This window comes from Athene noctua, chromosome 1 (genome assembly GCF_965140245.1).
Source record: "Athene noctua chromosome 1, bAthNoc1.hap1.1, whole genome shotgun sequence".
NCBI lineage: Eukaryota > Metazoa > Chordata > Aves > Strigiformes > Strigidae > Athene > Athene noctua.
This window is the reverse complement of record NC_134037.1, coordinates 77071200-77096998: the sequence shown is the minus strand read 5'-3', so window position 1 is coordinate 77096998 and position 25799 is coordinate 77071200. Positions and strand designations below refer to the sequence as shown.

General features: G+C 37.7%; 1 protein-coding gene across 6 annotated transcripts in view; it reads right to left on the bottom strand.

The window, feature by feature from the left end:
- The window catches only part of MAP3K4 (mitogen-activated protein kinase kinase kinase 4), a 99016-nt gene that overhangs the window by 16194 nt on the left and 57023 nt on the right, over nt 1-25799 (bottom strand). For 3 of the 6 annotated variants that reach the window (XM_074896641.1, XM_074896636.1, XM_074896637.1), the window contains exons 6-18: nt 23390-23547; nt 22876-22992; nt 22354-22453; nt 22181-22264; nt 19721-19987; nt 17682-17831; nt 16503-16664; nt 15348-15481; nt 9904-9982; nt 7776-7854; nt 5468-5564; nt 4468-4584; nt 195-295 (exon numbers count right to left, since the gene is read on the bottom strand). In XM_074896641.1, the coding sequence (XP_074752742.1) occupies nt 195-295; nt 4468-4584; nt 5468-5564; nt 7776-7854; nt 9904-9982; nt 15348-15481; nt 16503-16664; nt 17682-17831; nt 19721-19987; nt 22181-22264; nt 22354-22453; nt 22876-22992; nt 23390-23547 (1645 nt within the window). The remainder of the gene's footprint in view (nt 1-194; nt 296-4467; nt 4585-5467; nt 5565-7775; nt 7855-9903; nt 9983-15347; nt 15482-16502; nt 16665-17681; nt 17832-19720; nt 19988-22180; nt 22265-22353; nt 22454-22875; nt 22993-23389; nt 23548-25799) is intronic. The other 3 variants (XM_074896638.1, XM_074896639.1, XM_074896640.1) reach the window with 3 other exon arrangements.

Genomic DNA, 25799 nt, shown 5'->3' with positions numbered 1-25799 from the left:
GAATAGTGGGTATGTTTGAAAACAGAAGAACCTACTCTAACAATATAAGCCTAAAAGTTAAATATCTAAGATATATGAATGGGAAAAGGTGAAAAAAAGTTTTTGAAAGGGTAAGAACTGGGAACAGAGTAAAATATATAAATGAAATAAATCATCGGCACATCCAGGTCACAATCTGTTACTGTGACAATCACCTTCTCGCTCTTCAGTGGGACTGGAGTGACGACTAAGGGATCTGAACTGCAACTCAGCTGCTATTGAAGCCAGTCGATCATTTTCAGGGACACTGGAACCCCTGTTAAAGAGAGCCATTGTACTAATTAACTTAGCATTGCACTAAACTTCTAGTGACAATTTAACTGAAGTTTTAAAGAGAAAGAACCTCTGAAGCCTAGGACATGAACCATGAAAATAACATGAAAGAAAAACTGATGCTGGGTAGACTGAAAACCTTTTCTATGCTATCTTTTTCCCCAAAATGAAGACTTTTTAATATAATTTTAGCTATGCCACTCTATGAAAAAAACCCTAGGCTTCAAAAGCATGAACTACTTGAAAATGTTACTTGCCCATATCAACAGATTTGATTTTAATGGCTTGTAATATACTACTAAGACAGGCTTCTGCTGGTGCCAGGTGATTCAGCTGGGTGGTAATGTGAACCACATTATCAGATGAAGAGTGGTAAGTGAATTCATATGCTCCTAGTGGGCTGCAAGTACAATCATAGTCCATAGTCATTAAGTCAAAACTAGTGGGAAGAGCCACAAGCCATCTGACAGGAAGAACGGTGTTGAATGCCAGCAGCTTGACTGCTGGAAAAGCCCTAGCTCCTTCAGACAGCACAGAGTAGAATCAGATACTTCATAATAAGACCCAGATGAAAAAGCATGCTGAACAGAATGGGAAACAATACTGAGAGAAATGAGTCTTAAATCTGTAAGTCTTCAGGCACCTTTCTCCAGCCCAAGACATTGAACAATCCACCCATGTTTTAGAGCCATAAATTCCTCATAGAATTCTTTCTACAGTAACTCCCTTTTGGAAAAGGCTCCCTTTCAATTTTTAAGACATGGTGGGAAAAAGCTGTTACTGATGCCTCCTTTAGCATAATGCTTTAGAGGTATGAGCTAAACGTTATTGGAAAGCAGGAAACATTGTTAAATCCTTCACAGAAAGCTAACAACTACAAACAGATGAAAGATAACCTGGCATCACAGAGTGCACACACCTATTAGAGGACTTCCCTACAGCCCTGAAGTTGCTTCCAAATTGTATCCAATTATTACCTAATAATAGTTTCTTTTTTTAAAAAAAAGATACAATATGCACAATCTTGAGAAGCCAAATAGGAGAATCCTATTCCCATGCAAATGTTCTCAATACGATGTTTGCTTTGCGCTCTGTACTAGTGCCAACTACATCTTTTAAGTTTGAAGAGGAACTCAAACTGAACTAGTGAAAATCCTCAGTATTCTTCAGGAAGTTGAGATTTCAATAAACAAGTGCTGAGGTTATTCTCAGCAAATACAGAGCAACAATTCTAGATGCACAAAGACCTTAAAAACAAGCAAAGCCAAACCACCTCAAACATGAAGCAGCAGCTGAACAAAGGACCTTAAGCATCACAGCTTTAAATGTAGATGTCTAAAAATCCCTTTCAGACCCATCTTAGGCAACCAGAACTTTTATTGTTTGTGTCCAGAAAGACTGTGTGCATGTTATCAGGCAAAGAAACAGAGTAAAAGAAAAGAAGCCTTGCTAAATTTCTGCTCCAGTCCTTGTTAAATATAAAATGATGAAAAATGACCCCAGCTAGCTCAGAAACTAAACATTTATAAAGGTCATCAGTACGAATACAGTGTAAACATATAACCATGAGGAAGCTTAGTGTAAACAACCAAGTATTGCTGCTTTGGATTTTACTTTCTAGTTATATTAAACTGAATTTTATTTTTTTTTAAAGAAAAACTTCAATAGAACTATGGTGGCATTTGTGCACTACGCACTGCCTAGTACAATTGATTTATCAAGTTTCTACATTCAAGTTCCTATATTCAACATTTTATAAATATTTAATGCTTTCAATCATGTCATAAATGTCTAAAGAGTTTCTGGAAAGTGTACAAAGATTGAGCTATTCCAACAGCTGGACCCCACACTTCTTGCATACAAACCCACAGAACACTTACTTGATCCAAGAGATTCCATTTCTCTTTTGGAGCACAAATAAATGAAATCCATAATTAAGACTGCAATGTGTTAAAAAGTTTGCAACTTTCTTTTAACTATATTAAAACCAGAAATTTACTATAAATATATTACGTTGTAATATTTTGCCTTTCTCAATTAAAAAACCCCCAAACCTAAAATAGCCCAGCCTCCAAAACTCTATCTCTGCTTCAATATTTTTTTTCTTCACATTCTTCTTAGGTAATACAGGGTGTTAAACAATATCATGGGATATTTTATTAACAACCATCAGAAAAGTAAAAACTGAGAGCTCGAGAAAAATACAAGTCTTTGAATAACATGCCTAGACAATTCGACTAAAACACTGCATTCACATCTGCTTTTATGTTACAACCCATGAAAGTATTATGCATTTGATTGCAAATAAGAAGTAGAATTCTCATTCCTTTTCTTCCCAGTGACTATTTTCTTGAACTAGAAGAAACTGTCAAAATTACAACCTTCACACTTGAATCAATATTCGTGCAGGACACACATGCAGAAAATGTTAAAAGAATATACTACTGTATTCAAGTGTGTCAATCTGATAGCGGCATCGAGTGTATAAAATCACAACAAAGCCTACAAGTATTAAAAATTAGCTTCCTATCTTCCTCTTGAAAAATTAACTAACTTCAAAGATATGCCTTGGCTCAAAGCATTGTACATATTCTACACAAAAATCACCTTCATATGCTGTGTAAAGACTAATTATAAAATAAACAAGTTCTGCATCTTCAAAACCATAAATACTAATTAACCATCACCCTGTCAGCTTATAAAGCTGTCAAAACCTCTCAGTGAAAATTCTCTAGAATGTTGTTTACTTGAAAAGGGCTTTTCAAGTGCATAGTGCTACAGACTACTGCCTACTCTGTCTTTTTCAACAGGGGGCTTAAACAGAAGCATGAAGGATACATGAATAAATACATGTAGTTTTAATGACAAAAATTCAGAATTAATTTTCAACCAAAAAAAAAAAGGCCCAGACTCACAAACTGTATATCTGGAGGCTACTGTAGTGTGCAAGTCACATCATAAAAACAAACTGAAAAGACTTGCAGGAAAGATTTTTTATATAAAGTGGCAACTTACTTCCTTCCCTCTTAATGCATGCTTCTGCTCTGGATCTGGTGACAAATCTATAAGCCATGATGGTTTGCTGGCTAACAAGAAAATTATTTATTAAAAAAAAAAAATCATAATCAAGTTGTATCCAAGTTCCTTTGGTTACCATCCATCTGTTGGTGCTTCACTACCTATTCTTTCTTTTCTCTATGGCTGTGTGATACAGACAAATCATGTGTCTCCATTCATACAAATCTCTTATACAAGAAAGCTTTTGGCACTCTGTGGTAGAAATAAAAAAGATTTTTAAAACTATTTATAAACCCTAAGAATATCACTGTATGAATAACAGGATTTTCACAGTCGGGATGCAGGGAAAAAAATTCTTAAAAAAATTTAAAAACCCCAAAACAGAACATGGGAGACATGTCAATGGTCTGACTGTGGTATGGGAGGAAGGTACACCAACAGTCTGAAACATAACAGCCAAATCAGAGGCCAAAAAGCAAGAAAGATACTACCATCCGTCTGCCAAAAAATTCACTTGTGACCTCTACAAACAGGTGATACAGGAGTGGTTTCCATTACATTTTCTGATATGGGTTGGGTTTCTTTCATACTGAGTTTATTCTCCACAACCCTAAGAAGACAAAGGTGTAGCAAGAAATAAAAAAAACCCTCCTCAAATCTTACATGTTTAATTCTGTGTTTGTCACTATATAGTACTTCAAAATACTTATGGCAGAAAATAACAATCTCAAAACTCTTACGTTAACATTAAAAATAAATCCTTGAGCTTATTTGCACATTACAGTCATCTTAGTGCAAAGTGTTAGTTACCAATACTGATTATTTAGTAAAGTTATACCGATGAACTGACTGGTATAGGTTAATTTAATGGACATTTTAACTGAGAAAATTTGTAATCTATGTCAGAACTGCATGCTTTAACTACCACATTGTTCAGACATTTTAAATCTGAAAGCAGTCTTATCTGTTTCTAAGACATCAGATTTTGCTCAAGTCAAACATGAATGAAGGAGCCGTGGAAGACACGATGGGACGAAAAAGCACGGTGCAAATGATCTACTAGGATGCAAGTATGCAGAAACAGTTATATGGGTGATATAAGTAGAATGAGGCTGCTATGTCATGGAGTGGAGCTACCTGGTATCATTTGCACTGCTGACAGGTTTGGCTTGAGCTGAGTCGCTACCGATGGGAGCGGGGCGACTGACAGCAACACTGCAATGGTTCCGTGCATCACAAGGGACATTCCGCGTGCTGTGGCAAGAAGAAAAACTTCAGGAAACGGTTTAAAAAGAAAAAAAATAGGTATGGATTTGAAAGTTTATTTTAAAAGTAAAATCTTCAAGTGTGCATAATGAGGCCCGGTTAGTTTTTCAAGTACGTAAAGACTTTTATGTGGAATATTTCTGGGTCTCAGGAGCTTCAGGGGCTGTCAATATGTACAATAATAATCATCATCAAAATAAAAATCTCCAGATCTTCAGAGTAGTACTAGTTTCTGCCAACAGCTAAGCAACTTCCAAAAAAAAGTGTAGAGTTTGACACTGTGTTGTTGTTCTTCATCTGGTTTGTGTACAAATATGTATAGCAAAGTTTATTTTGAAATTTTTTAAAATGGGTTTTGCATCAATTCTCATGTCAACTCTTTCAAAGGGAAGCAAAACCATCCAATGTTTTAAGCTTCTTCACAGCAGGTTGGTAATGACGCAGAAATGCCACCATATTCCAGAATGCTACATCTTTTAAGTCTTATCTATGCTAAACTACTGAAAACACTGTCATGGGCATGTATGCAGACTTTTGAAGTGGGAAACGAGATAAGAGTCTTGTTAATGAGCAGTTTTCACTGGATTAAAGCCTGTTACACTGAAACACTGTTTTCAGGAAAAACAAAGGGGATAAGAATGACTTCAAAGTGCGAAAGCATGCACCAATAAAAACTGTAAAATAAAGAGGGGGCACAGGGAGAAAAAGAAACTATATCCTCCTTAAAAGCACACTGATAAAATCCGGATCACTAACATGCTAATTTTTTCTACCTGCTTTGCCCTCAACAGAAAAGGTGTTCCACTTACTGGCAGTCAGCATAGCCAAGAGAGGATAAACCAGTTTAGAACTCTCTACTAACTCTAAATACCTGAAGCCTTCAGGCGTGGGGATGATAAGATGAGGATTTGGTGGATCACTATGGCACCGAGGTACTTTTACAGGACGGGGACTGTTTCGATGAATAGCTGCAAACATGAAAAAGGTAGCACATTTATTCAGATGTCAGAAAAAACTGTTAGGACCAACCAATTCAAGACACAAAATTAAAACAAATTCCTATTTTACAGTGTTAAGTGGCACATACTTTCTTAACCTTTAAGAAAAATCCAAATTATTTCAATTTTAAATAAATCATTGTATGTATTAATTGATTATATTTTTCTATCATGTAAGTCACCTATAAAGTAATAAAAAATTCTCCAGAGAATTAAAAACTAGCAATTAGAAGAGGTGTACTTACTTCACTAAAACTACATCTTCATTATTTCAACCTCACAGATTAAAGATGATTTATCTTATTGTAAAATAAATATTAATAAACCAAATAATAGTTTAAAAGCAAACAGTGTTAATATGTTCCTTTTGCATCAGAATTACTTTTGTCAGACAATAACAGAAAGCAAAAGGAGCTAGGAAAAAACCCCACATATGACTGCTTTACCCATACTACTGCCCCCATGACAGTCTGCGCCAAGAAGTGGTAAAAAGGGACAGGGTCAAACCTAAATGGGCCACCTTTGTCCTCATGCCTATCTCATTCAGTGCCTGTGAGAGTAGCTTGAAGCGTCTTCCCCTTCCCTCAACCCCTCCTTAATTAGCCAGAAAAATATTGTGGCAGTCACATCAAAAGACAGCTGATTGTCCATCAAAACACAAGTCAGTACTTTCTGCCAAGCTAGGTTAATCAGTGAGCTGCATTTTTGCCTTGTTTGCACTACCAGGACAAGTAAAAGATGCCAGGGCCAAGTGTTGGTTGTCCTGTTGTAACTCACAAAGACACTAGCAGAAGACCCAGAAGGCAGAACCTAACTCACTTGGGTGGACACAGGCAGTTTCACAAAGCAGAGATGGGATTAAACACCAGGAGACCCCCCCAGCCATGTGCCTACAGGCAGCAGCATGCACACAAATGGATCCTTCCCTTTCAGAAAAGGGATAAAGATAACAGTAGGTTTAAGTCCCTCAACATGATATGCAAATGGAACTAGGAATTCTTATTTTTCTCCTGATGATGAGATAGAAAGGGCTTATCTGCAATATCTGCAGCCAGGATACAGTTTATGTTTATTTCACATGTATTAAAGTTCCAGGCTGCTGTTCAAGTCTGTACCATGTGCCTCTGTCACCTCCTCTCCATGCCTCTCAGCCAAAAGCTGCCAAGCAATTTAGTTTGTGTGACCTGTTGTGTCTGTAATAGCTTTTATAAGAGTTTCAGTACTTTAGAATCATCATGTAGTGACTTCCTTAAAATGGGCTTTCCTCTGAACAACTGTATCAAAAGTGAATATACAGGTTTACATTACAGTACAGAACTTGGCTAAAATTTGTTTTGGACTATGCTTCTTTCCAAAGGATTGGACTGACTTTCATGGTGGAAGGTTTCTCAGCTATGAAGTTTTCTCATCAAAATTATATCAAAACTGAAACTTTCCTGAAATACTGGAAAAAACTCCTCCTTGCCTGAGTCAAATTATCCTCCCTTTATGTCTTCTGCCATAAAGCCTATCCAGGAAGTAGACATCAGGGGAAAGAAAAGACGACATGGTATTCTGAACATTAAACTAGTCAATGGACTTGGGAGAAGGAAGAAAGAAACAGTGCTGAGAAAGAGATACCTGAAAGGGAAACAGCTGAGAAAACATCCTCTTCTCAAGATAAACAACAAAATACACAGACTTCACTCTAATACCGAAGATATTTTTTAGACTGTAACAAATTTTGTGATACTGGAAAACTACTTCCCCACAGCTCTGTCATCAAGCTCCCAGTAATAATTCTTCTGTACCTCAATAATGTAAGTCTGTCAAAAGTGTAAATATCTGCAGTGCCACAATGAAATGCTAGGACAGGAAATTGAAACTGCCTCCTTAAAGGTATAATTGCTTCTTTACCCAACTTTTAAAAAGTCACAATCCTTTTCCAGAAGACCTTCAAGACTTCACAGGAATTAAAGGACAAAAATCAGAGGAAAGCATCTGTAAAGCTTTTAAATCTCTTGAGTAAAACCACCATGTATTTATACTTTGTCAGGCAATAATGGGTTTCACATCAACAGTCATGAAAAGCTTAAATATACTTTTATTGGTATTTCTAGCATTTTAAAATTACTTTACAAGCAAAATTCTGTAACAGCAGCGGCAAAGCTCCAGAACAAATGCCAGTAACTTCTGCCTTACCAAGGTACAAACCTGTAACAGGACTGTGAGGTTTTCCAATAACGTGGCCAATGCACTCGTTCATCAGAGCTTGTAAACTCTTTAGAAAAGACAAACAGAAAAAGTTGTGATATTTTATGTTACAAGAGAGTTGATAGTCATATGATAAAGGTCACAGTAATTAAATGACACTAGTTAAATACGTAATTTGTCAAGTAAGCACCCCTACATTCTATCAATTATATTAAATTTCTGGATCCACATTAGGGTTTTGACTGCATTGATTTTTTTTTTTTTAAGCTAGAAAGTCTTAGTCTTGTCTTGCCTTTTGACCTGCTCAAAATTACGTAACCGTAAGAACAGAACAATGATATCTCATAAAGAACACTTCATAACATAAAGCTAGTGAAACTGAAAAATATCCACTGTTAATAAAATTAAAAATCAAGCTTTCTGGAAAAAGCTGCAAGAACCTTCTCTGCCCTCCCTCTCCTCACTCCAAGAAGAAACATCCACAGAAATTGGGTGAGTATGATGGCCTGAATCACATGCCAAAAGTCTGCAAAACAACAAAATATGAAGCACTGCATGTTACAAGAAATCCACCTTCCTTATCTACCCATGAAAGGGTATTTAATAGTTAAAACACTGAACTGGGGCTCAGGTAATTTAAGCTTAGTTACTAGGTGTACTATTCACTGTGTATGTAACCTTGGACAAGTTATTAAATCTTCCTCTTGTTCAATTCATTTTTCAGAACATCAGGGACAAAATACGTCTTCACAATAAAGAATTGAAATTGTTCTTTGGCATAGCTGCTATGAAGGCTGCTTCTATACAAGCCATTCAGACTAGTCAAAGTTTCTTCCAGAAATTCAAAAAACCAGGAACCTGAAGTAAAGACCAGGAACCTGAAGCTAAACTAACAAAAAAAGAATTATTAAATAAAATTTTAAAAATTTAAAAAGGGAGTAGCCTGGATTGGCATATTTTACCAACCCAGACTGAGACAGCATCTCAGACTTAAATCTAGGCCGTCACTATTCTATGACATTAGGTACTACCTAAAGAAGGTATTAGGATTGACATAGGCATTTCTAGGTGAAATGCTGTGACCTGTGTTACACAGGAGTCAGATAAATCAAAGTGGCTTCAAGTGATGCTCTCCAAAACTGAAGTCTAGTTTAACAAAGCAAAAATTCAGAAATGCAGTTAAGATTTTGTGTTCCCTCCTTTTTCTCCCACTTGGTCAAAGTCTGTTTTAGAAGTTTTAAAAGCCAATAAAGTTGAGGGGCTACTTTAAAGCTAAAGTACCATGTATTTCAAATACAAGCTTAAATCTGTCATTTAGGCAGATGACCCTTTTTTCAGCAACACACATATGGGACTAAAACATAACCTGAGAGCTCTTGATAAAAACACATGTGAAAAAAAAAGATTGAACTATATAATTTCTGTATTACACAAGATAAATGTGGTCAGCATTTCAAAACATGTCTTGAAATTAATAAAAATCAGAGGTGCTGACACTCACAATCTGCTATTTTGTGGCAACTCTGCTTTCACTTCTCTGTAGTACTGTACCAAGATCAGAGAAATAAATTCTCAGAATTTTGTTTCAACAGGAAAAGGAGAAAGGCAGAGCACACAAAAAAGCCAATTTTAGTCTAGTCATTTTTTCCACAGTAAAAACAAAAGAAAGATGCTTTAAAGTCTGTTTCATGTTGGCAAAATTTGAAGAAATACCTTTAAATATCTGTGATTTCATATTCATACCCATGAAATAACTCTGGGTTCTAATTAAGCTTCAGAAGCTTATATTCAGAAATTTATTATGACAACTATAAATTGTACTTCTGTAGAAAGGCTGCTTCCCAAGAGACAAAGGGAAATAAGCCTCCCAAGACAGTATCAGCAACTTGTCAGCAATTTGAAAACATTAATGCCAATGGTCACATATATACTCTATTCAGTACTCTATTCAAATCTTACAAACTGAGGAGATATCAGCATCAACAGCTATATATAACAGCAATTGTTTCAGAACAGCACCTGTATTCAAACAATGTTTTATAAAAAATATCCCTAAAACATACTGATAGCTTCACAAGCATTTAGAAATAAACAAGCAGAATAACTTATTCCATACCAAGAAGTCATCTTCTGGGAGAGCTGAGATAAATGCTGGCTCAATAGCTTGAAGAAAATCAAAACCTTGAGTTGCCCACCTATCTCAAAAAGAAAAGACAGAAAATTAACTGCTCTCAACTAAAGCCATCGTAAGAGTTTCAGCAACATCCAAGAATAGTAAGTGGCAGTTAATTATTTTTCCTCTGGAAAATATGATAAAATCTTTGTAAGAAAATGGATTAATATACAAGAGGTAAAATATTTAACTTGTATTAATACATCTGTCCAGTTAATTTCAAATAAAGTCTGATTTCAGCAAAGCCTGCCACATAAAATGAGCAGGCCATGCTATACATCTCAACCCATATACGTGCTGTCTTTGAGAACAGTTACCATCAATTCACTCATAATATGTTTCAGAGCAATAAGTCAAACCAGTATGTTCTCTGCTTAAATTCTCCTCTCTGAAACAAGATCAAAACAGTACTAATGATTTAATGACTATCTGATCAGCAATAACTGGGCATCAGTGGTTTCAGGGCCTAGACAGGTGAAGTAAAACAAAGAATCACAAAATCATCTAGGTTGGAAAAGACCTTGAAGATCATCCAGTCCAACCATTAACCTAACACTGACAGTTCCCAACTACACCAGATCCCTCAGCGCTATGTCAACTCTACTCTTAAACACCTCCAGGGATGGGGACTCCACCACCTCCCTGGGCAGCCCATTCCAACGCCTAACAACCCCTTCTGGAAAGAAATGCTTCATAATATCCAGTCTAAACCTTCCCTGGCACAACTTGAGGCCATTCCCTCTTGTCCTATCGCTTGTTACTTGGTTAAAGAGGCTCATCCCCAGGTCTCTGCAACCTCCTTTCAGGGAGCTGTAGAGGGCGATGAGGTCTCCCCTCAGCCTCCTCTTCTCCAAACTAAACACTCCCAGTTCCCTCAGCCGCTCCTCGTACGACCTGTGCTCCAGACCCTGCACCAGCTTCGTTGCCCTTCTCTGGACACGCTCGAGTCATTCAATGTCCTTTTTGTAGTGAGGGGCCCAAAACTGAACACAGGAATCGAGGGGCGGCCTCACCAGTGCCCAGTACAGGGGTAAGATCCCTTCCCTGTCCCTGCTGGCCACGCTATTGCTGACACAAGCCAGGATGCCATTGGCCTTCTTGGCCACCTGGGCACACTGCTGGCCCCTGTTCAGCCGGCTGTCAGTCAGCACCCCCAGGTCCCTCTCTGACTGGCAAAGAAGAACTTGGCTAGAGCAAGTTGTTGTCTTCAGCCACCTGCTCTTCCCCGCTGCCTCCTCTTAGACCTACTAGAATTAGCAGCTGCAACCTCCAAAATGAAAGTAGAATCATGGGATGTCCTGAGTTGGAAGAGACTCACAAGGATCATAGGAGCCCAACTCCTGACAGGGCAACCTTAAAGTTAAACCCTATATTTAAGAGCACTGTCCAAACACTTCTTGAAAAACAGGCCTGGGGCCATGACCATTTCCTTGGGGAACTTGTTCCAGAGCTTGACCACACACACTCTCAGTGAAGAGCTTTTCCCTAATATCTAATCTGAACTTCCCCTAACACACCTTTAAGCTGTTCCCTCACATCCTATCACCAGACACCAAAGAGATCAGTGCTTCCCTCTTTACTTCCTTTCATAAGGAAGTTGTAGACAGCAGTGAGGTAACTACTCAGTCTCCTCTTCTCTAAGCTGAGTAAACCTAGTATCCTCAATCACTCCACATTAGTCTTGCCCTCTAGTCCTTTCATAGTCTTTGTTGCCCTTTTTTAGACACATCGTAATATTTTTTACATCTTTCTTATATTGTGGAGCCCAAAAGTGCACATAATATTCAAAGTGAGGCTGCATCAACACTAAGTATGGTAGGACAATCACTTCTTTCAACTGTTTAGCTATACTGTACCTAATGCACCTCAGGATATGGTTGGCCCTTTTCACCACCAGGGCACAGTGTTAATTCACATAGAGCTTTCCAACAACCAGAACACAGATACCTTTCTGCAGGGCTGCACTCCAATCTCTTGGCTCCCGATCTATACATATATTCAGGATTACACCACCACAGGTGCAAAATCTGGCATTTGTCCTTGTTAAAATTCACACAGTTGGTGGTTGCCCAGCACTCATAATCTATCATGTTCTCTCTGTAAGGCCTCTGTACCCTCAAGGGAATCAACGGCTCCTCCTAATTTAGTATTGTTGGCAAACTTAGTATGTACTCAACTCCTGTGTCTAGATCATTGATAAAAACACTGAAGAGAACTGGCCCTAAAATTGAGCCCTGGGAAACACCCTAGTGACTGGCTGCCAGCCAGATGTTACCGCATTTACTCCAATTCTTTAAGCCCAACCCTTCAGCCAATTGTTCACCCATCGTATTGTGCACATGTCTAGCTGTATGCTGGACATTTTGTCCAGAAGAATATTGTAAGAGACAGTATCAAAAGCTTTGCTAAAATAGTAATTTAATAATAATTTAAAAAAAACAAACACAAAAACCAACCACATCCACTGCCTTCTCTTCACGCACAAGGTGAGTAAATTTGTCATAAGGAGCTATTTAGTTAGTAAGGCATGGCTGGCCCTCCATGAAGTCCTGTTGACTTTGATCAATGACTACATTGTCTCTTAAGTGTTTTTTCAATAACTTCTGTGTTGCAGGAGGATATTGGACCTGCACAACTCTATGACAGTTATAACAAGCAAAGTCGTTTATTTTTCTAATAGTACATACTTACACTCTCACCAAAGCTCTTACTTCATAATTAGCAAATCAGCCATTAGACAGCTATCAACCTTTTCTCCTATCAGCATAAGGCCATTCTAACATGCACTGTGCAGACCAATCAACTTCTTGTTCACATGGCGGTAACTTCTCAGAGTTTAGGACTTTTCCAGTTCAGTGTTGCAGCTGTCCTTTGTTTTTCCCTGCCACCTTGGCACAACTCAGCAGTTTCTTTTCTTTCTCCCAAGGCCTGTTTCTCATCAAAGCCTAGCTGCTTTTCAGAGGCTGTGCAGGGCCGACAGGCCGATGCCTCCCACACTCCTGGAATAATCGTCTTCATAATTTTACCAGGAACTGAAGTGAGACTGACAGGCCTATAATACCAGGGTCCTCTTTCTTGCCCGTTCTTGAAAATTTGAGTAACATTTGCTAGCTTCCAGTCAAGAGGGAACTCTCCAGATTCCCAAGACCATTCCCAAGGTCTTGCAATAACATCAGCCAATTTCTTCAGTACTTTGGAATTAATTCCATCAGGCCCCATAGACTCACATCCATTCCAAACAGCTGCAAATTTTGTGCAAGTCAGAAGTCAACTGAGAGTTTAACACTCCCCTAGTCATGGTCCTCCATCCTAAGACTCCAGGGGTCCCAGGTCCCATCATTTGTGTTAAAGACAGAGGCAAAGGAAGAATTAAATGTCTCTACTTTATCGTCATCCCTATTTGTGAGGTGACCAATCTCATCAAGTAATAGACCAATGTTGTCTTAAATCTTTATTTTGCTGTTAACATAATTAGAAAAGCCTTAAGTTGTTTTGATTTTTTGATTCGTTTTGGTTGGTTGGTTTCTTCCTTTTGTTTAAGATTAGCACACTAAGCTGACTAGGCCTATCTACACATGGTTCAGCCCACCCACTCTCTCCTCCTCTTCTTCTAGCAAGCAGAACAAGCCACCTCCAGGACAGACCTATCAGCCCTATGCTCTAAGGAAAAAAAAACCTGTCACTGATGTGTGATCCGTGCTAGCACAGGTCAATATAAGGCACCTATTTTAATGCAAAATAATTATTTTAAATTTCTGATATACCAGCTGCAAAATGCTGCAAAACCACTTAAATAAATCAAGTAATGGAATCATTCCGCTTGGACTGGTTTCCCAGTTCCTCTGTTTATGTCCTCAAAGTGATGTAACTTTGTAAGTTTTTTCATTAGTGCTCAGGAGTAGAGTTTCATAGCACCAACTGTAAGCACAATTTGAGACACCACTAGGCACAACACTACTGTCAACAGACAGAAAGTACTTTGAACTACAACAAAACACATCCACATATGCATCCATTATTGCAATCATAAAGCTGAAGAATTTTCACCAGAGCGGAAACACTTCTTCATCTGTGGCTCATATATTGCTTTTAGAAAGGACTAATAGAAGGACAGGAGGCAAAAGCTTCCATATGTACATTGTTTCTGCAACTGACAAAACAATGCTGCTTTCTCTGTAGAATACCCAAAGAATGACTGTTGCATATTCTGCAATCTTTACTGACTCCTGATCACATAGCACTTTTGTTCCAACTTAATGACCCTTATCTAAAGCCTTTTAATTGTCTGGGTCCAACAATCTCCACTTTTTCTTCCCATTTTCCCTGGTTTGAGTGAGTGATGGGGTTTTCCTGGTAGCAGGGGAGGGGGCTACAGAGGCGGCCCTCTGTGAGAAGCTTCTCAGAGCTCCCCCGGCTTGAAGTCGGACCTGCCTTTGTACTAAGGCCAGCCCAATTAGCTGCACCTCTGCAATAATGTATTTAAGAGGAACCTGTGAGGAGTTGTGGGAGTTATGAGGAGGAGTAACAAGAACATCTGTGTGAACATCGAGGTCAGTGGAAGGAAGGAGGAGGAAGGGTGGGAGGTGTGCCAGAGCAGAGATTCCCCTGCAGCCTGTGGTGAGATGGCAGGGCTACCCCCCTGCCACTCATGAAGGTCTACAGTAAAGCAGATGCCTATTTACAGCCTGTGGAGGGCCCCACACTGACCCAGATGCCTTCGCCCAAAGGAGGCTAGGACCCCAAGGGAAAAAGGCACGGCTGTTGTAGCTTCCACCCGCCCAAGATGGAAGAAGCGGCAGGACTGAGCACACTTCCCATTCCCTGCTCCCTGCACTGCTGGCAAGGAGGAGGTAGAGATACTAGGAGCAAAGCTGAGCCTGTGAAGAAGGAGAGGGAGAGGGGCAGGAGGGGAGGTGTTTTCAAGATGTGGTAATGCTTCTTATGCTTCTGCTCTGTCTGTTACCTGGTGGTGGTGGTGGTGTCTATATTAAATTTTATGTTCTCTTCTTCCTCCCCTAACGAGTCTGGTTTTTGCCTCTATCTTAAAGAATGAGATCACCCCTTCCTGTCCTAATCTCACCTTCCTGGGTCTTTTGCTTTCCTCCTTCCCAGCACTGGGGGGAAGGGGGGAGTGAGCAGCTGTGGGGTGCTCAGGGGACCTCCAAGCTCAAACCATGACAACGTTCTACAAAATCTCCTGCTAAGCAACTGGAGTGTTCATTTTGTTTCATACATTTACTATTCAAATTACTTTCAAAATTTAAAAGCCAGAAACATCAATAGTTCAGAAGAACTACTTCTAAACAATAAAGTATTATTCACAATGTGAAAAGTCCTGCATGGTCTTTAAATACAAACTACTATGGCAGTAACAAGTTGGCTGTTACCTGGGTCGAGTGCCTCGGCCACTCTCACATTTTGTGAGCACATAATTCATCCATTTTCTGGCAAAGCTGATATACTTGTCTCCAATTTTCTGCCTGAATTCTCCAGACATCAGACGAACAACTTCTTTATGGTACTGTAAGAAACTAAAGATTACTTTTCACATATTAATACTAATAACAAAAATACCATTTGCAATATCTACTAGAGTATCTGAAGGCTAACAAAACTCTACAGTGTGGTAACAGTCACATGCTATTCTTAGACACAATTACTTTATGCAAGCAGCGCATATTTATAGAAAAAATAATGAAAAAATATATGCTATAAAAAGTGTTAGAATGAGAGGCAACACTTGAGCCATATTGCATTCTTGTGAGTATACGGGCATGTGCTGATGTTTAACAGTGTACACATCATTTAAGAAACATCCTACATAAATGCTCAGTTCCATAATCAGAGATTGAACCACAAAGTAGTGTTTATTTTTAGTTATACCGCAGGTAACATTGGGGATAAAGGAGCTATGTATGTACATTTTAAAAATTAAGCAGAAATACCAGCTGTTTTTTAGAAGACTATCCTTAGAAGTAAGTCAGGGTATGATACAATCTTAGAATTTCACAAAGCTCACAGGAATCAATTAGTGAAAACAGTATACTAAAAGCATCTGAACATGCTATTTCCTCATCAGCACTCTAAGGATGGCACTCAAAAGCTGTATGCACTGCATCAAAAAACTACCATAAACTTTGAAAGAATGGCTCATATTACAGTATTATGCTATTCTAGGCGAAAACTCTGAGAAGCCGTTACACAATTACATTCAATATCAAAGGATATTTGTGATTTCATCTAAAACGCTGACAAGTAGCAGAGCCTATAAGACTACACTTGAAATCACCAAGTTCTTAAAGCTTTTTAGAGTTCCAGGTACTGCTAACTGGAGTCTGAATTTAATAGATCTAGCTGTTCTTTTTCAATCTTTTGCACATAAGATTTCTGCAGCAACACATTTTTTACAAAGTTCTGCTAGAATTCTTCATACTTCCAGAGAGTTATTGTTACCTTATTTGCACCAATGCAAAACCAAAAATTTCAATTGGTTCTTACCGAAACTACAAGACAAACGTGTCATTAAGCTTTTGTCTCCTTACCTCAAACCCAAAATTATAACCCTGAATCATAGCTTCCCGGTAGTATTGCTGCAAAGTAGCAGATTCAGATTCATCAACTTCAGCATCAAATTCAGATGTGAACATGTGATCAACTCTATCAATGGCACTGCTTATCTTATTGCATAGTTGTAATGCATCACTCTGAGTAACAACAACAAAAAGGGATGGAGGGGCATCAAATGATTATTCATATTTTACAGTTGACAAGACTAAGGCAAACATGAATCTAACAGTTACATTACTTTAAATGGAATTGTACTTTAATGTCATCACAATTCATTTAGTCTTGGGAAAAAAAAAAAAATGCTTTCCAGCAGTCGCACTAAGCAAATATTATAATTAACCGAAGTGCTATAATTAAGTTTGTGTGCTTGAGTGAGATTCACTTTAAAAACAAAGGCAACGGGGGGGCAGGGAAAAACCCCCCACAGAACCAAAACCAGATAGAGAAGAAAAGAGAAAATTAGTTTTACTGTCTATAACATGACCAAGATTTTGGTTGTATTTTCACCCTGGTGTGTGGACACAGCTTCTATTGAACTCAAAGGGAAATGTAGGGACCTGATGTTGCAACTTCAACCTAACAAAACTTTGCTATTCTGGGTACTACAAAAAACCCAAGCAAACAAAAACAACCCCACCAAAGAAAACACTTATCCAACAAAAAAAGCACCCCACAACAAAAAAAACCCTCACACCAAAAACAAGAGCAAAAAACCAGACAGATCTACCCACTTTTACATCACAAAGCAGCCATCTTCCCCAAATATGGGGGGGGAAAAAAAAAAAGTTGTGTCTTGCAGATCATAGATTTTCATGGAGTTTATTTTTATGAAATCAAACATGTTCTTTCAATTCAATAGTGCTCTCATAGTAAAATATATGTATTCTGTTGCTACTAATATTTCTATTGCATTATGGACTTGTTTCCCACTTAGCCAGTGCAAAAATGATTATACCAATATTGCTCAAAAATACACTCACAAATCCTTTGCAAAAACTGAATGAAAATTGTACTGAATGTAAAGTCCATAGAGGTTGCATAAATTACAACTGCAAAATATACCATCAGCACTGCAATCAAGACTCCTTACATATTTTTACTTATCAGTGACAAAACACCATCAATCTTGACTGAGAATCTTGAAAACTGCTTACCTTTAGCTGTTGTAGAGCTTTGGCAATGACTGGTTGGCTGGATGTCTGCTCCTGGTGCAGAGATATGAGCCCTTCAATAGACTGCTGGAAAGCTTTTCTCTGACTCACAAGGTGGGCAGATTGAATGACTACAAGGAGGAGGTTATCGACCTAGGAATACAAGATATCACTAGTTTTTATAAACAAAATCCTCTATGAAAACATGTCCATACTAACAAATTCCAACTGGTTATTTTTCAAATTCTAAAATATGAAAAACAGCTCTTGTTGCTATTCATGAAAATCTTTAATTCACATAGAGAAGCTTGATGCTGGCAACTGACCTTGATAAACTCACCTTATGAGCAGAGCTCTGTTAGGACAAATGCCACAGCAAGTTTTCAAAGAGAATATACTCCTATTTACTTCAGAAAAGGTTTGGGAAATGCTATATTAAAATTACCTTCAGAATACTTATACAAAGAAAGGGCAGCACTTAAGAAAAACAATATTTTCTCAAAGCGGATGGAGGTAACAACCATCACATAAATACACACGTTTCATCCAAGTAATGTAATATACTTCAAGACAAAAACCTATTAGTGAACAGGGAAAGTCACATATTTACCATAAAGGAATTTCTCAGATTTTGAAAACTATTAAAATGTAAGGATACGTTTTGGAAACAAGAGCTCCGATATTGCAGAAGTCTATGAAAGTACACAGTCACAGATGGTGCTGCCTTTGCTGTGGCACTATGAGTCACATACTAATCTCTATTGATTTCCAACTACAGACAATGTATCTGCAACAAGTTACTCGCAAAACAAGACCTAGTTCATCCCAATTTTCAGTATCTCATACCTAAAGAGTAGTTTCACTCTGGACATTTTTTAAATATTGATGGGATTCTTCTATTTTATTAGTATTTTTTCAGTAACACGTTTTCTCTAGTTTGCAATCAAAACATGTTCATTTAAAAACATGGGACACAATCTTTCTGAAGGACTTTTTACTTCCTAATCTTTCAATATTGGATTTTAAAAAATTAATAAACAGTGTTATACACATACAAACAAATACAGAGTGTTTTATGTGTGCTTACATGTATCTGACAGAATACCAGCTGCAAAACAAATTCCATCTTTTGTTGTTTCCATTTTCTGAATGGAATGTTAACTTTGATAGAAGTACAATGAAATTCTAAGCACTGAATGAAAGGCTGGTTTTTTATTGTTCAGTCTGGACAACAGACAAAAAAGAAGTAACATGCTTGCATGTTAAAAACAGCAGTATGTACAGGAGTGACTTTTTCAACTGCCTTTAATTGCTAGAACCCTCTGAATGCTAGAGGCCAGGCACATTGACATGGAAAGTCACTCTGTCTGTGGACAGTAGAGTCCATTTATGGTAGGGATCTGAGGAACTGCGTGACATACCAAAAGGAAAATTCATTAGGTTAACACAGGATATGAGAACAGGAGGGGCAGGGAGCTGCAGCTGGCTCAGCTGCTAAAGCGTAACAGAACTGCTGGCAGGGAACTCCTGTTGGCTTGGGATGAAGGAAAGTATGACTGAAAAGATTTCTTCCAGAAGAATTGCTGAACATCCAGTAGCTTCCACAAAAATTTAAATGTCACAATTCATCCAAGATCAAAAGTAACTGGTTTCATGCCTCAGTGTGTGGAAAGCAGAATCACCACACGTTCCTGGGAGACGGGTGACTTCTTTATAAAATGTAGTCTTTTCAACTCCTGTCCACACTTCTGATATCAAAGACACATATTGAAACTATCTCTTTATTTTAAAGTCTAACCCTGAAAAATACACATTGTAGTGATTAATCTTTTTAAGAAATGCTAAAATCCATTGAATTTAATACTTGCATTAGCACAACCAAGAACCAACCCTATCCTTGAATTTAACGTTTTATTATCTGTAAAAGGACACATACCTCACTTAACTGTCATTAAGCTGAAAGAATAAGCATTCATAGAAGTATGGAAATCACATACACAGGGTTAAAAAACAAACCAAACCAAACAACAAACCAAACCCACCTGCATGGTGCGCAGTGTATCAACAGTCTCTACATGTGGCACTACTTTGACTGGCTGACCTGTCCATGCACTCCAGCTGTCATCTAATTCATGGTCTTTATCACTGTGTTTGGTCATTAGTAAATAGGCTTCATATGCAACCTCATCTGAATCCTTTGAGCAATCCTTTCCAGCAGCTGCATTGAGGAGCTGCAAAATCACAGATTTTTCCCCTGCAATACTATTTGGTACAAATACTTGTAAACTCTCAAGTCCAGGGATTTGTACCTGTAGAAAAAAAAGAGCAACAACTGAATGAGTGAATCTTACTGTCTTCTATGATATATAAAATAGATATGTGTCATCTCATTTAAGCAAAAGGGAGAGTTTCCATCTTAAACAGCTGTACAATATAAAAATTAAAACAATACATTCAGCCATTTTTGCACTAGAAGTCAACATGCATTATAAGAAATAATTTTCTTGAAATCGGCTAGATCACAAACTTCCAGTGACATCTTTCCTTGCACCTTCAGTTGATCCTTCTACATTTTCTTCTAAAGGAATCTTATTATTAAAAGTCCACTTTCACATATACACTATGTATGCGTGTATATGTATAAAATATATATATACACACATACTGAAAAAAGTAAATCAGTCAATGCTAATTTAACACTTATGAAGCATATGTTTTTAAGACTGGAATATTAGAAGAAGAAAAATTCCTGCAGGATCTCTAAGAATCCACCTAACATTTCTCAATGGCTACAAAACATAAGAGTAAGCAAAAATATGGCTAAAAAGTATGTTATTCTATTATTCATTAAAGATTAATTAAGTCCAGTAAGTGTGTTCTCTTTTAATAAAATACTACTTATACTACTTAAAAACTACTTCTGCATTGTATCTGTCACAAGGGTAACAATACTTTAACCAAGTCAGGCATCAGAATCAGACTATGAAAACAGTAAAACAGTTGATACCTGTGATTTGACACGAGGTAACTGACTTACAGTGAAGTTTAATTCTGTCTTTTCAGAGTCTGACATCATCAAGACAAGACAAAACACTGGTCTCAACATTTTTACCATTAGGCAGCCATATTTTATAATTAAAATCATTATGATCTAAAGTCAATGTAAAAACTAGATGGTTGTTACTGAAAGCTAAAATAGTTTCCCAAAACTAATGAGCATCTGATTGAAAAGGCTGTTTAAAATTTAAACTCACTACATGATATTAGAGGGCCAATATATGAAGTGTTAATCACCAAAATGTGTGTCATTTTGAGTGGTAAAAAAAGGGGAGAGGTAATACATCTTGAGATCTTGACATCCAAATAATCTACCTAGATTATTTAACCCATGTATTTACACAGATTTTTTTAAACTCGAGATTAAAATTTTTTTTCAAAACATGTGCCTAAGAACAATGATAATATCTTTACCTGAAAGGTCTACCTAATTTAATGTTGTGTTTTAAAACAGCCAAGAGTGGATACTTGGGGAAAAATATTTTTTAAAAGTAAACATCTACTGATTTCCCTAACTATTCTCCCACTCTTTAACAATTCACAGACCAGGGTCCTGCTGAGCCAGGTGTTTCATCCCTGTATTTAACAACATTTTATGAACTTCTCTCCTATGAGCCTGTCAGTCTCCCCTTGAACCAATTTCTACTTTTAGCAATCATTTATATAAATCTAACAAGAATTTTGTCATGTAGAAGTAATTATTTCCCAAGTGGGAATTGTACACATTAACTGTACGGAAGGACAAAAAAGAACAGCAGATCCAAATAAATTTAATCTGTTGAAGTAATTGATAACTTAAATTCGTTGATCTAGAAAGTTTTAAGGAATAAAGTGCAAAACCATAAATGTGGGAATTATATCAGTATCAAAACCATAAATGTGGGTATTTATAGCACAGTAAATATCAGGTACCCAGAGTTTAACACACTTTGGCTGTACAACGGTTTTCTAGGAACGGTTATTCTGAAACAGTACACAGTCCTTGTATTTCTCACATCCTTAGTACTCACAAGGAAGCTCACTAGAGCAGAGCTCCACTATAATATTTGTTGCTTTATAAAAGCACACAAAACAGGTCCATAGTCTGATTATCCACTTAAAACACACCCATTTTCTGATTTATCTGTTTACCTCTAACTTTACAGCATTTATTTTTCATAACACTCCCTACTAAGTGTTATTTCTCCACTCTCACAAATGAGTAAGTAGTGTTGAAGCAAAAAGGCTTTTCTTAAGTCACAAAGAGAACCTTTAAGACAACAAGGAACTAGACACTGATTTCCAAAAACACAGACTAGCATTCTCACACAAATAACAGGTACAGAAAATAATGACTGACACAATTTAATATTAAACACATGACACATTAAAAAAATCAAAAGTATGCCAATATATATCCTTTGATGCTTTGCTTAGCATCTCCACTCTCATGCCTCTAAACTTACCTTCACATACTCTTTCGTTTTCAGAGCATTCAGAAGATCTCGCACAGGAGCTGACAACGCAAATTCTGCTGCTATTTCAAGGTCCTACAAGTAATGACAAAACAAAAGAACACGCTTTCAAACTAAATTTCTTTAAAGCATATAAATAAGATGAGACTCTGCTGTTAACTTACCTTTCTCAGCATTTTAGCAAAACCAAGAGCTTTGGAGGCCCTTTCTCTAGCTTCATGAAACAGCTCTTTGAGTGCTCGGCTGGTCTCTATAACAGACCTCCTGAAAAATTGGTGACAACAAAGTGACAGTGCTTTAATAAATCATGTTGCATTTATATAGCTATGAGAAAATAAGAATTATTTACATATAGGTCAATAGAAAGAACATAGAAAAGATAAATATTTACAAGCAGCTGACTGAAATAAATCGAACATGTGCAGGCACACTTTGGTAAGGATATAAAAATTGCAATTAAAGATCATTACACAAACAATCTCTCATACCCTGAACTAAAAAGAAGGTTACTAGGCTTCAAACGAACAAAATGATGGTTCATTTTGCTGAAATGTCAGCAATAAAGTATATGGAGTCTTGCATTTAGGAGGTTTTCATTCTTAGAAATCAAATGCAGTATGTATCTGTCAGGGGTATAGAAACATAAGTAAGTGTGTTTGCTATTATTAAGCCGAATGGCTTAATACCTGATTTCATCTGATGCAGTACTGTCATCGGCACTGGCCCAAAATTCATCACAACTGTCTTGTAGTCCAGAATCTAAAAATATTCCTGTAGATTTCAGCAGCATTCCTGCAATATCACTGTAGCAACAGAAATGGTGGAACTTCAGAGTCTTATTCGGGTAGCATGGCACCTTAAACTTCTTCCTACTCTGTCCACTGCAAGAGAGCCGCGTTGCCAAGTCCGCCTGCAGAAACAAGCAGCATCTTGGGGGCCCTCAGTTACTCTACGTGCACAGGGCTAGCAGGAATGGGGACTTTCCACAGAGGTAGTATTCCTGTTATAGCTAGAGTTAAGAGCATTCTGCACTTATTGCATTCTATAGCTACAGTCATTGTAATAATCCATAAATTCACAAATATTATCAGCTGCTTACAGAAGCCTCAAGAAGCCCAATCTGGGAACCCAGAACAAGTGCTAACTTGAATATGTATCTGGATACAAAATAACACCATAAGCAGAGTAATTAAAGCCTACCAGAACAGTTTTCCAGCTTGAGCTTCACCTCCTCTTATATAAGGAGTTATTTCTTTGGTGAAATTCCATTCTTCCTCCAACAGATTTTTTAAACTATGAGATGCTTGAGGTAACTGCTGTAGCATTTGGATCCAGCTTCGCATATAATCAAAGTAAACCTGTATATGGAAAGAAATAACTTAGAGAAGTTGTTACACAATGTGTAACTAAGAACTAGTAAGTTCTCAAATCAACAATCTCAATATTTTACAATTAGCAGAAAATATTTCTACAACCATTTTTGTTTACTATGACTGAAAATGAGCTACATGTCTCCACGCAGGAAGTGCAATTTATGGCTTGGGAAGTAAAAAGTACCACTGAGTATTAAACACCATGTCTCCACAATATTTTTCTGAAAATATTGGCAGTATCACCACCTTGCTTGCTGTGCTGCAATCACCATTGTATCAGTGAATACCTACAGTGGCCAGTTTTTAAAGCTGAACTACTGAAAAACAGTCTCTAAACCTTTTATTAACTGGATTACTCCAAAACATTTTATTGAACATATCCTCCTGGACATAGATAAGTGCAGTAAAGAGGCTTCTCCAATTCTACACTATACCTTGTGTTCCTTTATATCATCTTATCTCTCACCTTTATTTATTCTTCTTGTAAACCAACATAAAAATCCAGGTAAGTACAATCCTTCAAACATCTGCCCTTCAGCATAGTACTGAATGCAAAAAATCAGCTGCAATTTGTCTTAGTTCAATAATCCATAACATCAGAGAACATCCCTGCTTAGAAATGGTTAAGACACTTCCTACTGGTTTTAAGTATTTTCGGACCGCACTGTAATAATGCCGAGATCATACAACCATAGAATGGTTGGGTTGGAAGGGACCTTAAAGATCATCTAGTCCCAACCCCCCTGCCATGGGCAGGGACACCTTCCACTAGACCAGGTTGCTCAAAGCCCCGTCCAGCCTGGCCTGGACACTGCCAGGGAGGGGGCAGCCACAGCTTCTCTGGGCAACCTGTTCCAGTGTCTCACCACTCTCACAGTAAAGAACTTCTTCCTTACATCTAATGTAAATCTGCCTTCTTACAGTTTAAAACCATTACTCCCCTGTTAAAGAGTCCCTCTCCATCTTTCCTGTAGCCCCCTTTAAGTACTGGGAGGCCACTATAAGGTCTCCCCACAGCCTTCTCTTCTCCAAGTTGAACAACCTCACTCTCTCATCCTGTCCTCCTACGGAAGCTGCTACAGCCCCCGATCTTCTTTGTGGCCCTCACAGGTCCATGTCCTTCTTATGTTGTGTAGCCTAGAGCTGGACATAGTACTCTAGGTGGTGTCTCAAGACAGCAGCATAGATATGGAAAACCTTAAAACTCTACGCTGGGTTAGGTAAGTACTGTGTTTTGATAGTCTCAGGCTATTTTCTTGACTTGAATTCACCTTTCACTCTCAGTGTAATTCATCTTTCAGTACTCTTCTGAGCTACCTGGCCTGCCTATAAACGGAGTCCACAGGAAGACAAAAAGTTCTACCCCCCCACCCCTCATTAATCCTGTCTTAACCTTCTGATTTCGTATGTATTTTCCCTATCCCTGTTTTCAGTCCAGATCACCTCTTCAGCTCCCTCTGCCCAGCTGTCCCAAACTTCTGACAATCCTGATCATTCATCCAACCTTTCTCCCCTGCTCCTGGCGCTACAGTAACCTGCAACTCTGAATAGGCATGAACTGTGATTCTCTGATGTCTTGATATATTTATTCCTATTTACACAGTTTTGTTACCATTCCTTTCAAGACCTACAAAAAGCAAAATCCTTATACAATTAAAACTTCTGACAAAGTTAAAACTCTTGCCTCAAAGCACAAGAACATTACAGCTACCTAAAAAAACAGGTAAGGAATTTCAAAATGGACAAGATGAACTATATTCCTGTCATCTAGTCAGGTCACTTCTGCTGGAAGTTTCTGGAAGTTTCAGATGGAGATGAAGGCAGGGGCACAGCATAAGAAATTTTACGTAAAACAGTACATTTTCATCATAGTAGGCAATGAAAAACATGTAATAGGAAAATCCATCCATATTCAACAATAGATGGTACCAACAGCTCTGCTGACAAAACATTAGTGATGAGGTATTGAGGTGTATCTTAGGTTGTTTTTTTTTTTTCCCCCAGAATAGTGAGGAGAAAGTTCAAACTCACAAAAGAATAAAAGCCAGTCACATCCAATGGAACAGTATTTTAAACTAAATTTACTAAAGAATATTTAATTTAGTATCTTTCAGAGGCCAAGTGTTTGTCTTGAAAATACTTCTTTGTATTTAAGTCACTGCAATAATGAATACACATTAAAAATAAGGTATCATATGAAGTTAGTCAAACGATTCGATTTATATTTTTACTCAACA